General features: G+C 53.4%; 7 protein-coding genes across 7 annotated transcripts; 3 read left to right on the top strand and 4 right to left on the bottom strand.

Moving 5' to 3' along the window:
- Positions 1-1,297: 1,297 nt before the first annotated feature.
- Positions 1,298-1,537, bottom strand: B0I36DRAFT_244124 (uncharacterized protein; the record flags this gene model as incomplete). The annotated part of the gene is made up of 1 exon (XM_046150033.1): positions 1,298-1,537. A coding segment is annotated over one exon (240 nt), but the record flags the coding sequence as incomplete, so codon positions are not given.
- B0I36DRAFT_134803 (uncharacterized protein) lies at positions 1,442-2,061 on the bottom strand. Its single transcript, XM_046148275.1, has one exon. The coding sequence runs from the start codon at positions 1,909-1,911 to the stop codon at positions 1,546-1,548; it is 366 nt and encodes a 121-aa protein (XP_046011963.1). The 5' UTR covers positions 1,912-2,061; the 3' UTR covers positions 1,442-1,545.
- B0I36DRAFT_326218 (kinase-like domain-containing protein) lies at positions 2,050-3,126 on the bottom strand. Its single transcript, XM_046154309.1, has 2 exons — positions 2,475-3,126; positions 2,050-2,424 (listed from the first exon to the last, which is right to left on the bottom strand). The coding sequence occupies exons 1-2, from the start codon at positions 2,763-2,765 to the stop codon at positions 2,212-2,214; spliced, it is 504 nt and encodes a 167-aa protein (XP_046011962.1). The 5' UTR covers positions 2,766-3,126; the 3' UTR covers positions 2,050-2,211.
- A 3,497-nt stretch (positions 3,127-6,623) lies between these two features.
- Positions 6,624-8,572, top strand: B0I36DRAFT_350506 (fungal-specific transcription factor domain-containing protein; the record flags this gene model as incomplete). Its single annotated transcript, XM_046156895.1, has 2 exons — positions 6,624-6,770; positions 8,057-8,572. 2 exons carry the CDS (start codon positions 6,624-6,626, stop codon positions 8,570-8,572), a joined length of 663 nt encoding a protein of 220 aa, XP_046011961.1.
- Positions 8,573-9,124: 552 nt separating this feature from the next.
- B0I36DRAFT_423188 (xylose isomerase-like protein) lies at positions 9,125-11,294 on the top strand (the record flags this gene model as incomplete). Its single annotated transcript, XM_046162237.1, has 3 exons — positions 9,125-9,181; positions 10,302-10,604; positions 10,656-11,294. 3 exons carry the CDS (start codon positions 9,125-9,127, stop codon positions 11,292-11,294), a joined length of 999 nt encoding a protein of 332 aa, XP_046011960.1.
- Positions 11,295-12,104: 810 nt separating this feature from the next.
- On the bottom strand, positions 12,105-12,366 carry B0I36DRAFT_364182 (uncharacterized protein; the record flags this gene model as incomplete). Its single annotated transcript, XM_046158923.1, has 2 exons — positions 12,105-12,196; positions 12,252-12,366. 2 exons carry the CDS (start codon positions 12,364-12,366, stop codon positions 12,105-12,107), a joined length of 207 nt encoding a protein of 68 aa, XP_046011959.1.
- Positions 12,367-13,191: 825 nt separating this feature from the next.
- On the top strand, positions 13,192-13,589 carry B0I36DRAFT_375078 (uncharacterized protein; the record flags this gene model as incomplete). The annotated part of the gene is made up of 2 exons (XM_046160332.1): positions 13,192-13,419; positions 13,488-13,589. The coding sequence occupies 2 exons, from the start codon at positions 13,192-13,194 to the stop codon at positions 13,587-13,589; spliced, it is 330 nt and encodes a 109-aa protein (XP_046011958.1).
- Between the last annotated feature and the right edge of the window lie 219 nt (positions 13,590-13,808).

Raw genomic sequence — 13,808 nt, 5'->3', positions numbered from 1 at the left:
CAAGGCATTTCGCATTCGCGGAGTGCCACGAGACTGGGACGCCGAGAAACTTCAGTCTTTTCTGCGGAATGAGGAGTTTCGGCCTCAGGGCGGAATAGCCAGCCCTATTGTCCATTCCTTGGTGGACAAGGTGGTGGCTGTTCGAGAGTGGGCACGATGACCTTCCAGCGCGTCCCACCTGCGCCGCAAACACGCGGGAAACGAACAATCCCTCTCCCGTCTTCTTCGGCGGATACCCAGCCATCACGGTCAAGCCGGCAGCTACATCTCACTCCTGAAAACGACTTCCACGGCATCACCACGCTATACCCTCTTCTCCCTCTGAGGATCATAAGCTAGAGTAAGTGCAACCACACACAGTGCTAGGACAAGCGTTTTAACGACAATATAGCATCCTCACCATCTCTGGACTTGGCCGCCACGCCGTCGGATCTTTCGAGCAGAGAGGCAGCGAACATATGTGGCTGTTGCTCTACTTGATCCAATTCCGCCCACGATTGCCGAAGTTTCGGTGTAGTGTCTGGATTATGTTACGAAGATTTGAGGAATGTCGGTACCGGGCTCGTGATGTCTCTCGATCGTTCACGCACTTTAGGGTAATTGAACTCAACAAATCACTCAATCTTATCGACTTCTCCTGCGATGTAGCTTCGCAACAGCATATGGTGGGGGAGCATCGAGAGAACTCTCGGACTTGAGAACCTCACGTGACAGCCGAACTGAGTTCTGCCTCACTTGACCGCCGGGCTCAGATCGATCAACCCCGCACTTCGTTCGAACCACAGGCACTTTTCGTGAAGTCCACCTTCTACACAAAGACGACGGATCATTTTGCTGCCCTCTAAGACGCCCCCGGCGAATGCTTCCACTCTTGATATGGATCCGCATCCTGCGAACGCAAGCGGGCCACCCCAACGCCCTCCAAATCCGACTGTGAACCTCGAGAAAATCAAAATAGGGGTCGACGCTGTACAGCTGCTCGTGTCCATCGACAATCGGCTACAAAATGCCAAGGACGTAGAGCTGGCCGCCAGAAGTGTACAATGCAGCGGAATGTGGACCGAAAGATCGATCACAGAAATGGCACGAAGTGTTGGTGAACGCGCGCGTGCAGCCGGCACGACTGATGCTGCTAGCACGGATAAATCTCAACTTGTTGGCCAGGGTCGTACCATTGGAAGTCGGCCACGAATTTGGGCAGCTCAGGGCTAAATGATCACGAGAATGGAAGAGGATGCCAGACATCGAGGCGCATGTATGAGCTGGGTTTGGAAGATATCCGAGCATTGCTACCTGGTTACGAGAGCCCTCTCTTCGCAATATTTCTGATAAGCTCATCAATTGCGCTCGACGGAAGCGCACGTACTATTTGCGTCGCACGTTCGCCAAGTTTGACACCCTTGACTTGGAACAGCTCCCCCAGTGATGCAATTAGCATTTGCTGGCCATCACGTCCAATGTCAACATCTTCCAGCACATGAACCGCCTCCGACGAAGCTTTGCTTGCAGCACGGTCACAGATCGCAAGACACTGCTTGGTGCAAATCAGTCCACGTACCTCTCCCGTCTCTTTGTGGTATCAGCAACACCCTTCTGGGTTGCGAGAGACCAGACTGGAGGTATGAAATGTACCGACTCGAGCTTTTTGCGTAGCGCCGCATGCTGTGCATTGTTGAGAGCATCTACGGCGGGTTTTCCACGAAGCTTTGCTTCCCGACTGTGGAATAACCGGAGGAAGTCTTCGTGCGCGTGGGCAAGCACTTGGGTGGCCATGACGTCTTTGTACTCGTTCTGCTGGGCCCCAGCTCTTCGGCGATGAGATCGCGGTTCCTCATTGTGATATATACTACCTATGCCATGGACGATCACAATCTCGTCACCCTCCCAGCGCCCAGACAGGTTGAGTTGCATGAGAAGGGCGGCCCATGCGCACGGCTGTTAGGCATTGGCTGTGTGCCGCGATGCAGTTGGTTGCCCTACTACAGCACTTAGAGCCCCACTGGAAGAGAACAGAATTCTGTCTTCTGCGAAGTACACGATACCTGCACAGAACAGGATGGTGTTCGAGCATCTATTAATTGACTCCCAGCTCGCAATTAACAACCCCCCAGCACCGCCTTTTGTCTCCTCTGTGTCATGCGTGCGTTTCGAAGCGCCAAAATCAGCAACCTTCGCCCGCTTAAACTTTCCGCCAGGGTCGCCATCCTCCATCTACACAAGGATGTTCTTGGGGTTCAAGTCTCGATGAGTAATGCCCTTCTTGTGGATGTACTCAAGACCACTGGCGATGTCAAGTAGTGCCCTTAGTCTGTCGTCGTCTTGTAGCTCAGCTGTCGAGAGATCATGCTTGATATATTCCATGATCAGCCAATCCGGTTCCTCGCCATAACCTGGAATAAGAACGATAGCTTTGAGGACGTTTGCCTGCACTCGTGTCAGTGAGATTCTGCAATGGGAGGCCTGGAACAACTAACATGATGGACATCAGACATCGTGTCATACTCCTCCTTGAGCCTCTCGTATCGAGCTCGGACCTGGTCGACGTTGTCGGAGGCCCGGTAATGCGCAGTTTTTGCAGCGTAGAGTGCCCCGTCGCTCTCTCTTGTCACTTTGTGCACAGAACCGGATGCGCCAGCAGCGATGATTGTTCTTTGCAAGTACGTCTCTCCGTTGTTTGCGATCCGCATGTCGGGGGTATGGATTCCAGTCCTTGGGTTTCGAGGTATGGCATTGAGGATCTCTTTGCTGAAGCTGTTCGTGCGCATGCGAAATATGACCTTGTCCGCCTGCGTAATTAATCTTGACGTCCAAACAGAGAACGAAAGCTGTCCTATGCATAGTGTGGCCGAATCGGGAAGTATCTGTTGTCCTTTGGGGTAGACAGTGATACTCTCTCCACCAGTCGTGATGCGAACCGCGTTGCGGGCAGAATGAACGGTGATCCTTGGTTGTGCCTCCTGCGGGTCGATGTCGATCAGGAAATGCCGGCTGCTCACACCCGATGCATTATCAGGGGCAATTTGAAAGTCGCATTGCTCTGTTTCGGTCACAATCCGAAAAACCAGCCCTCTGGCGAGTACATATTCTGCCTGCACAGTAGGGCAAAGGTTGGATTCGGCAGTTGCTTTTCGCGAGCACCTTGCAGAGCGCCATGTTGAGATTCATCGAGTGTTGAGATGTCGAGAACAAAGCTCGCGTTAGAGCTCAGATCCTGCTGGGAGACCGGAACCTCGTCCTGCTCGAAATCGCGGAAGCACAGCAAGATGTCAGGGAGACCCATCGTGTTGGTTGCGTTCCTCCTTTGAGAATTGGGCGAGTGCTGATTCAAATATAGATTTTGGCGAATTTGGGGTGGTCACTCATAAGCGCGGGGGCCTGGCAATCGGCCGTCACGTTGACCTTCGAGGCCTCTGGCCCGGTCTTGGCCGCAAGCGCATGGAGTGGCTGGGTCGTGCGGGGTTCGGTGTCTGCTTGCGTCGGTCGCTGGTGCGGGCTTCTCGGTGTTGCAGCTCCAGATACTCGCGCCCCCAGTAAGCTTTGGTCTTCGATTGCAAACCGTATCTCGATGGGGTCGACGTTTAGTTCACGGAGGAGTTTCTTGCACGTTTGTACTGTTTTTCGCGGGTTCTTGGTAAGGCGCTGGCTGAGTTCGGCGATAAGGCTTTCGCCTTCTTTGGTCCAATAGCCCGGATCTGTGATTTTGCTGCGGAGTTGATCGATGCTCCGGTTGCTGCGTCCCTTGCGCAAGATTCGACAATGCAGCGCGTAAGAATCAGGCTTCGGAGAAAGTGGTACTGATGGGGTGCGCGTCACCCTCTGCCTTTCGCCCAGAACCTCACTGAGTTTCTCGCTGAGGGCACGCGCTTCGACACTCTCGTCATGCATACTGGCTGAGCGCAAGGTCAATGGTGGTGCTGTTCGACGCAACGCGGGCCGGTGCTATTCACGTACTGGCGATGACCGCGCAGCAGTGTGAAGCAGATTGCATCCAATGTTTTGATGAGGCACGCAGCCATGGCAGTTCGGGCCTCAGCCACGGCCTATGTATTTCCCAAAACCTGAAAAGCGCCCGAGCTTAGCTGGGATGCCACTTGACCAATCGCAGCCCGCGCTATTCTCAGGGCACTGCTCCAGGATTGACCACTTTCAGGTTTGAGTCGAGTCGCACCCCGGAGACGCCAGGATCCCTAAACAGTCTCGGCGCTTCAGCCGAATGACAAGACATCCAACAAAGGTTGCCTTGTCCATCATCATATCTCAAATCCTTCAGTGAAGGTGGCTGTTCAGGCCGTCCGCCCGGAAGCGCCAGGCCGTGGGGACTGTTCTGCCTCTTTCAAGTAAGTCTTAGCGCTTCGGTCGAGAATCCGCCCACAGTGTGGAGTCCCAGGAGAGCGCCAAGGCGCTCCCGTGGCGCATGCCATCGTCCAATCTCAGTAAGCTCGTGTTCAGGGGAGCGGATGTATGGCCCAGACCGTGACGTCGAGCCAATGTCTCCATGTGAGACCACGGTATGAAGCTGCAACGGAGCAAGGTTCGGGCGAAGACATGCAGTTGAAGGTAGTTGGATGGTGGCTATGTCGTTGCCGACACAAAGGTCCCTCAGTGGCCAGCACATGTCTTCAACAGGATGACGTCAGTACAAGCTCTTGTTCGCCAGATCGCTGAACAGGTGATACCAACCGACGGCCTTGGCCTTCCTGATGATGTCGGGCCCGCGCAGTCCCAGGCACGACCCAAGCGGCCTCCAGATCCAGAAGCTCGCCACGTTCGTTACTTAGCTCCCTCTGTTGGCTGACTGCTGAGGACGATGACAGCTCATAAGACTCGGTGGATGAACAGGACATAGTGGATGCAGCTTTATGCCTCTTTGATGTTTACCACATGATTATTGAGAGTAACAAAGTAAACAACTTTCTAGTCTGACCACCGGAGACATCAGTATCCCTCGCCTTGGCCCAGATCTCAACAGTAGCAAAGAACAGACACCTTATTTGACCCTTTGTGACACTTGAACCTGCAAGACGCCTGCCTCAATGGTTATGAGGCGCTGTGTCTCCGGACTCTCAACAAAATAGCCGCAGATATCTTGCCGAAGCTTGACAGACGCGCCACTTCCATCCAGTATCTTGATCAAGGTTAAACTGCCAGTGCCCACGCCTAACACTACTTTGCCTCTGCTATCAACCCAACTTCGGTGTGTCTCACGCCAACTGATCCTGCTTGAGCTTTGATGCACCTTCAGCCGACCACTCGTCACGCAGAACTCGAGTCTTCTGAGTTTAGGGCATCGCACCTCTGAACCATCCCCCAGGTCTGGGCTCCCACACATGCTGCCCTGAGTGGTCAGGTCGATGACCGTGTGTTCTTGATGGCTTTCTCGCTCGCGTTCGGGTGCACAATCAACGGGACCTCAAAGATATGGAGATGCGGTATCAGGCAAAGTCGTGGAACCTTTCATCACAACGGTGGGAACATCTGCTGTGCTACTACTGAGCCACTGTTGGTCAGGTTCACTTGCATTAGGGCTGAGATCTCAGTGACGCGATAACGTGCAGGGTTGAGGACTGACCAGAGACGTTGTCGTGAGGGACATGGCTTCAGCGTTTGTCGTGTGGAATCGATGTTTTGACATGGGCGTTGCGGTCGATTTCATGATCTTATCTTGTTCTGTGAAAGGTGGTTGACTGTCGCCGGCGTCTGGACTGGTGAAAAGCTTCTGTACACGGAAGGAGGATGGAGAAAGTCTGTCGTGAGCGAAGTAGGGGGGTCAGCTTTGATCTATCCCCAACACCCCGGGCCAGGCCGATGGACGCTCAGCAAGACTGGTCCAAGATAGGAGAGCCTTCGCTTTCCTCAGGTGCCCATGACGAGACGCCGGTCGCCTCATCTCTCGGACTTGTATGTCGGTGATTGTATGCGCCATCTTGTCTCGCCCTATAGCGGGACGGGAGAGATTTCCCAGAGCATGGCCACTCAAGTAATACACATTCAGACCAACACCCATCACAAGGCGCTTGTATAACAGGTTCTCTTGACGGTATCCTATCATGAACCGCCAGAAGGGCAGAATTCTGGACGTGGCGCTGCTTAGTGTAATCTGGTCGGACTCTGGGGCCTTCCTCACCCGATGGTGAGCTACACCTCACCATGGAGACGGCTCAATTCCCTGTCTAAGGCGTGGCAGGGTGCATTCTGTGTCTTGACCGGTAGAATGGGCCTTATCGCATAAACTCTGCGATCTAGCGCAGTCACACGCATCAGTGAGGCGCCCCTCAGTCCTTCCTCTGGCTATAAAGGTCGACCATCGCCCCTTGAGGTGCCATCGTCTCCCTTTCCTTCCATCATCTTATGCAAGGACTTATATTACTTGTCATAGCTCCTTCCGACTACCTACAGTCTTAGCTACTCACTCTTTAGCAATGGATGGACTAGCTGTCCCGCTCGACCTCAATCTCGACGTTCAGCAATCCAGCAGTGGCGACTCCTGCACAATGGATGCGTTGGAAGCCTTTCCAACCCAACTCGACTTCGGCCTAGACCTAACCCCCCAAGAACAAACCAATGGCGATCAATTAGGTGTTGAGACTTTGTGAGAAGCACGTCTCGACAATCTTCACGCCAACATGCCTGCGGGGACGACTCTTAGCCATGGCGACGATTCTCTTGATCACAATGAGGGTTTCACCTTTGACACGACAGAGCCCACCGGCACATCAGTTCTCAGCGCCACTCCACAGATTGTTGCTCCAGTGCTGCCGAGCGGCACTGCCGTACGTCATGTCATCGAGGCAGCAGAGCCGCCAACGAGCACGAGCAGTGATGCTGAGCATCGCAGCTTGTCTACGGCAGGCTCAGCTAACTGCGAGGATGCGAGAGAAAGGAGATCCCTGATCCGCAGGCCCAGTGAGAGTCAGTATCACAACGAACACAGGATTGACTTTCCAGCTAACTTTCAGCAGTTCTTCATAAGTCTTCGCGCAATGTCTCCGAGGATACTTACTTCGACGCGCCGCGACTGACCCTACTGGCACAATGACCCTACAAGCGCATCTACTATCTGTCATCGGTGGTTGCTGTCTAGCCTCCAATTCGGCAAGCCAAGAGCATGGTTGTATCTTGAGCTCCCAAGCCGGATTCTCTTTTGCCAGTAACCCTTCGACTTCGACTGACCAGCACAAGCCCTTCACTCATGCAAGATCTAAGACTGTGTACGAACAAGGTCTTCCAGCAGCATCACGCATGAATCGTTGCGCTGACAAACAAGCATGCAACATCTCGTTGAATCAGAGGAACGCCGCGCTCAGCTTGCCAAGGCAGTCACCCGGCCTTCTCCCATCGCCGATTATCCGACCCAGGAGCGAGATGCGACCTGATACCAGTGGTCCGCTGAAACGATCAGTATCCGAAGATAGTTACCCACAAGACGATCCGAAACGCATCAAGCTACATCGTGCCCGCTTCCGCGTGCGAGTTCCTGCAGAGAAAAGCTTCGAGTATGATGGTTTTGATCTGCTCAGGGATGTGGCCTCTGAAAAAATCAGCATAAGGATAGCATGAACACCCTCTGAAGTCTCCCCCAGCAGCTTTGTGGACAAGGGAGTTTGGATGGTCCTGGGGCAGATTGTTCACAAAGCTTATGGCAATCGAGGTATTCGAGCTTTGAAGGATGCGTCACTCGCAGACGACGACCTGACACAAGGGGACATATATGAGGCTCACATTATCCGCCCAGTGCTCATGGGTGATGACAAGATCGGTTTTCTTGTTGAGTGGCAACCAACCTCGTCTCAGGGAACAGGCAGCGCCAGTTCAGCCGCCGCGCACACGCAATGGATGAGAGGAGATGAGCACGCTCGCAGGAACAGAACTGATTCCGAGGTCACAGCCTGGGCTACGGCGGTTTTACATCAGGCTCCGGCTGCATCTCGGATCGTTGGCATCGGCCAAGCCCTATCCACCAAAGATCAACGCTGTTATCGCGGCCTGGAACAGGCGTTCGCGCCGGAAAGCCTTGAGATGACGGTGTCGGTGGGCGCCTGGACCGATATTACATCAGACACGGCCTTTGGCCAGCACCTCCTGGCCCTCTACTTGCTGGGAATACCCCACATTTGCTTCTCTAAGCAAGCAGCATTTTCTCAAAGACTTTCGGGACGGCCGACAACGGTACTGTTCGTCGATCCTCGTAAACGCCCTGCTCGCCCTTGGATGTCGCTTCGCCGATCAAGACAATACTTACGCGGACCACTTCTTCGAGGAGTGTTTGCGGCTCTTGTACTTGGAGGAAGATCAGCATCAGCTGACCACAATCCAGGCACTGGGGATCTTGGGTCTAAGAGAGGCAAGGTGTGGCCGAAATCCCGAGAGTCGATATTATTCCGGGCAAAGCATCCACCTCGCCTTCGAGATGGGCCTTCACAGGACGGGCATGTCCGCCAACGAATCAGATGAGACAGCAGTCCAAGCTGCCACTTTCTGGGGTGCCTTTGCCCTCGAACAGTACGTGGCTTTGTTTTCGTCCCTCCACCCCACAGTTCGTCTCTTCAGAACGGAATACGCTCTCTGTCCCTAGCAAGATATAGTGCGTGGTCACTCACGGCCGGCTCTTTACCGCGGTGTTCTCGTTTCCTGCATCTGCCGCCGAAGCCTCCAATAATTGACTATGTCGAAGCTGCGCCTTGGATGCCTTATACTGAGGACATTGGTTCTTCTGAGCTCACCATCCTCCCGGGTAGCGAAGGGACCTCGCTACATTTTTCGCAGCAGTCTAACGTACATTCTGTGTACAAATGCTTCTGCGAACTCAGCGAGCTGGTTCACCAGTCGTTACATGTCCTACATTCCCCAGGACGGCCAGTGACTAGCCGTGATCTACTTGGGATTTACACAAAATATTTGAGCTGGTACGGCGAAACTCCCGAGGTTCTTAGGCTAGGACACAACTTCACGCCGTCTGTCACTTTTGCGCAGTAAGTACCTGTTTGCGTGTCGCAAATCCTCAAGCGGCCGATAAAGGACGGGCCTCCGCTGACCCATGGCAGCCTGTACTATTATTTTTCCATTCTTCTCCTCTTCCAGCCATTCATCAAACTCCGCATCGTCAACTCCAACATATCCCCAAAGGATGTGTGCGTCCAGGCAGCCGATGCTATCCAGGGCTTGTTGCATCGTACTCTCAGCTGTACACGCTGAGGAGAACGCCTAGCTTCGTGCCCTACTTACCCTCAAGTGCTCTATCATGCACCTTCTCATCGGCGCCTCCCCACTATCATCATCCCAATCGGGCTCGACTGAGAAACTATCGGAAGGCCAGACTCTGAGAACCCGCGTGGTAGAATCTGTCAAACGCGGCATCGCCGATCTGACCGAGATGGCCACACACCACGACTTCGCTGGGCGGGCTGTCGACATCATCCGCTACCTCGCCAAGGAGTGGAACATCAATGTCGACATGGCCGCCGAGGGCGGCGGCGAGGACGTTGCCGACCCGGACTTCACGATGCACCCACTCACCACCAGCTTCAATTCCGTTGCTGCCAACGTCATGGAGGAAGGCCTAAACTGCAACCGGGCCGAACTCGCCCGCGCATTGGCCGACGCGCCGGGCCCAACAGCAAATACGGCCCTCAGGGACGCAGCCACCTCCATTGAAAGCCCCCTTTTTTGGCCAGTCCCTGTGCAGGGTCGTCGGATACTCCCTAGCGGCAAGTTCCTGGAGGAGGCGGGCTTCGCAATGTTGTGACAGGATGGAGATGCTTGGGATTGAATGACGCCATCTGAAAGAAACAATACCGAAAACATCACCCTTGCGTGAAGGCAGATCGCCGACTTCATTATGGCCAACTGACAACACTACTGCAGTACAGGCAATCCCCTTTTCGATAGGGTGTCAGTGTAGAGCGTCTGTTGCTGTAGTTGTCGACAACCTGCGTCGGCCCCGCCAATCAACGTTGTGACCACTGCGTCTCCTGTGCGCCTCTACCAACTGGATGAAAGGGGATTGGAGCCGGAGAAGTGAGGTACGGTGGCTACCAGCACTCAAACGTCATAGATGGAAATCATCACCGGGCTTGGCGCTTTGCTGACGTCATGGACATACCTGGCAGCAACAACAAGAACCTCCTTGTTTCAACGTACCATGTACGGAACACGCCATCAAGATATGACAAGCAAACCTGGATTTCACTAGTCACGTCGTACGCTAAAATGGGCATTCAATACCCCTACAACAACGCGGTGATTCCGATATCCTTTGCGACTGCAGCATCGGATCATATTCTCACCCAGCCCTGCCTGAGAAGTTAAAGGTCATTTGCAGCGCAGGATTCGACGCGGTCGAATTGGCCATGCCGGATCTGTTAGCATACGGCAAGGTCTTGAACGGCGAGGAACCGGATGCGAGTGACTACGACACCATTGTCGAAGTCGCTAGGGCTGTTAAGGCTCTAGCGGAGGAAGTCGGAGTCGGGATCCTTATGTTGAAGCCGTTTGTGAACTTCGAAGGATGGAAGTTAGGCCTCCAGGATAGTGAAAGAGAAGATGCCTTTGCAAGGGCACGAGGATGGTTGATGGTGATGGAAGCCCTCGGGACAGACATGCTGCAGGTGAGCGATCTTCTACTGCTAGAAGCATGAGATAGGCCGCTGACAGGACAGAAGCTGGCGTCGTCAGATGCTGAAGAGATATCGCCTTCGGTCGACGATCTAGCCGCAGACGTTGCGAAGCTCGCTGACATGTGCGCCGAGGAAGGGTTCCGCGTCGCATACGAAAACCGATGCTGGGCGACGCGAACCCGGACTTGGAAAGCAGCATGGGAGATCGTGAAGAATGCAGACAAGCCAAACCTAGGGATATGTTTGGACACCTTTCAGATTTTGGGCGGGGAGTTTGGAGACCCAACAACCAGAACGGGGTTGATCGAGGATATCTGCAGGGCTGAACTGGAATCTCGCTGTAGAGCGAGCCTCCGACAACTGACGGCAACGGTTCCTGCAGAGAAGATATTCCTCGTACAGCTATCGGATGCGTACAGGATGGACCCGCCAATCAAGGAATCCAGGGATAGTCAAGCGTCATTGTCTCGGTTCAGATGGAGTCAGGACCACAGACCTCTGCCTTTCGACGGGGGCTATTTGCCAGTACACGACGTGTTGAGGGCTGTTCTAAACACGGATTCTAGGGGATGGTTGTCGGTTGAGGTGTTTGATTCAAACGAGGGGTTGAAGTTCTCTGACATGGAGGCATTCACGAAAAGCGCCAAAGAAACGTTGCAGAAATTGCTGTTATTTAGCTGACACGTAATGCGCGAGAATAACGAGACTCGCCCGGTACGCAAAAAGGGTTAAAGTTCTCCGAGGTGTCGTCCCACGGTTGGCAGCTGCAACAATTCGTCTGCCGCGGAATTATATGTTTTCTCTAACTCGTAGCAGCTTGTCATGGCCTGAAGCCTGCTTATTGAGCAGATCATCAATCTGCATAGCCGGCATGTTCTGCCTGAGGAGAGGGTTGTTGGATACGATTGCGGATGTGTTAGCCGTCCCGAAGCATAACGAAGGTTAGGCCATAACACGGCGAGCAGAGCTTCGCGTTTCGAGTATACTCCATTTGACTACTCGTACCGATACTATTGTGGTCTGTGGTCTTCAGCGATTATTGGGAAGGAAATTTATATAACGTAGCTCAAATGTCGGAATAACTTTTCGATATTTTTGGGAGGGTGGGTCCCCTCATGTGCTATCGCGTATATCCAATGAGAGCCTGGGCCTGTAGAAGTTTAAGGCCATCTGCTCGATAGAGTCTGGTAGCGGGGAGGCGGCCCCAAAACGGCGATGGCATGTCCTGCGATGGCATGTCCTCCAAGCTGACAGCAGCGACGACACAATACGGTAGAATACGCTCTTGCAGGAGATTGAGAAGGCAGCAGGTTACTTGAACCAACACTGTGTACTGGCCCACGGGACGACTGAACGTATACTTTCGCGCAGATTCCTACGTACATCCCCTGGTCTAGGAATTGAGCCTCATCGACTCTTCAATGCGCCCGGTTCCGTTCCGCAGCATACCTCCGGATTTGGGCGGCATGCATACGTCTATTCACATGCCGTTTACTTGTCCGAGTCCTTGCTGTAGAAGGCTTCCTCCCCTCCCAGATCCTTCAGCGCCTCCTTCGACTTTTCCTTAGATTTCTCACTTGTATCTTTCCTCTCAGGTTAGCAGACCAAACAAAATCCCGATGAGCGGATAACACGCACTTGGATTGCTCAGATTGGCCTTGTGGCCTCGCGCCTGGTTGCTGCGTTCCTCTGGGGTATCATGCATGCCTTCCAAGGCAGCATCCTTCTTGATGTCGCGCTGTTGATGGGACATGACGGCGTTCGGATAGGTGTATCTTCGGTGGACGGTCATCCAGATCCAAAAAGTTTTGGTTGGTGTCTATATATACAGGGGCAAGAGGAAAACCTAGGCCGCACATGTACACTTAGGTCCAAAGTGAACCACAACATCACAGATCATCATCAAGAATATTACGTAGTTATTACGTCAACAGAACGAACGATGGACCTGGCGGAGGAAATACCACTGTGTCCGCTCCGGGATAATTCACCATGGGGCTCTGAGGTAGCGAGCCGTCGTACTGGGGGTGTGGAATGCAATTTCCCTGCATCCGACGGTTGTTCGGCGACTGATGTAGTTGCTACATTACTATTGTGGCTGGATGCGTCAGATGTTATGGCAAGGTTGCCGTTGTCGGACTTGACGGTGGTGGTATGATGATGGGGCTCGCGCTGCTCTCAGATATTTGCTTCTGACTGCGGCAGGCCCACTGTGGGATCGTGACGATGGAGTCACCATTCCGTGTCGATGAAGTCATCATTCCGTGACGGTGGAGTCATCATTGAGCGTAGGTCTCGATCTAATGCTTTTCTCGTCAATAGATGGGGCGCTTCATACCCTAGATACCTACTGTCTCGCGGTGACGTCAAGGATCCGACATAGCCGTCACTCCGGGTCATCAACATGTAATCCCACTGTATTGCGTTGCAGCCGAGGCCTCGAAAGCATAAGAGCTGCTAACTGAAGCCCAGTCCATCTTTTGTGCAATGGGGAATACTTGAGCTCGGTCGGCAAGGCGCACTACCGCAACTACAACACTTCGCATTCAGCTTTAATCGCATCGCCACACCAGTCATCATGTCCAAGGTGGCTCACGCTTACACCGACGACAAGGAAGGCGCCACCCTCCCTCCGGAGGCGCCAGATGGCCAAGTGAGCGATTCCTCGTACTCGACCGGAAAGAGCGAACCAATTCCTGTTCAGGACGACACCGCTCCGGTCGAGGATCCCAGTCGGCCTGAGAAGGCCAACTCAGACGAGCAACTCGGCAAGCATTGCTTTCCTTCACAGCATATGCATCTATCAGTCAACAAACGTATTTATGCTTACTAGACTTGGAATGTTTACTGACACCATAAGTGCTTATAGAACAGGATGAGAAGGAAGTTCTCGATAATTCCAATATTATCAAAGACCGTATCCGAGGTGCGCCGCCGAAGGGAACGTACCAGGAGCCGTCGGATGAGAAAATCTAGTCGCATGATAGTGCCGCGAGTCATTCGCCGTATGCGTCGGAGGGGTCACTTTTGAGAGCTGCCATGAGCAATTCACGGGCAGGAGCTATAAACACCATAGATGAAGTAGATGCTTAGCAATCTCCTGTCGCAATGAAGAGTAGTTTAATCCGGGTACTTCTATCTGCCTCGTTATAACATCTCGTGACGGCTTCCTGTCTTCAATTGGCAGGCTGGGAT

The sequence above is a fragment of the Microdochium trichocladiopsis genome, assembly GCF_020744255.1.
Source record: "Microdochium trichocladiopsis strain MPI-CAGE-CH-0230 chromosome Unknown B0I36scaffold_6, whole genome shotgun sequence".
Classification (NCBI taxonomy): domain Eukaryota; kingdom Fungi; phylum Ascomycota; class Sordariomycetes; order Xylariales; family Microdochiaceae; genus Microdochium; species Microdochium trichocladiopsis.
Note: the sequence above shows the minus strand (reverse complement) of the source record. Positions and strands in the feature narration are given on the sequence as shown.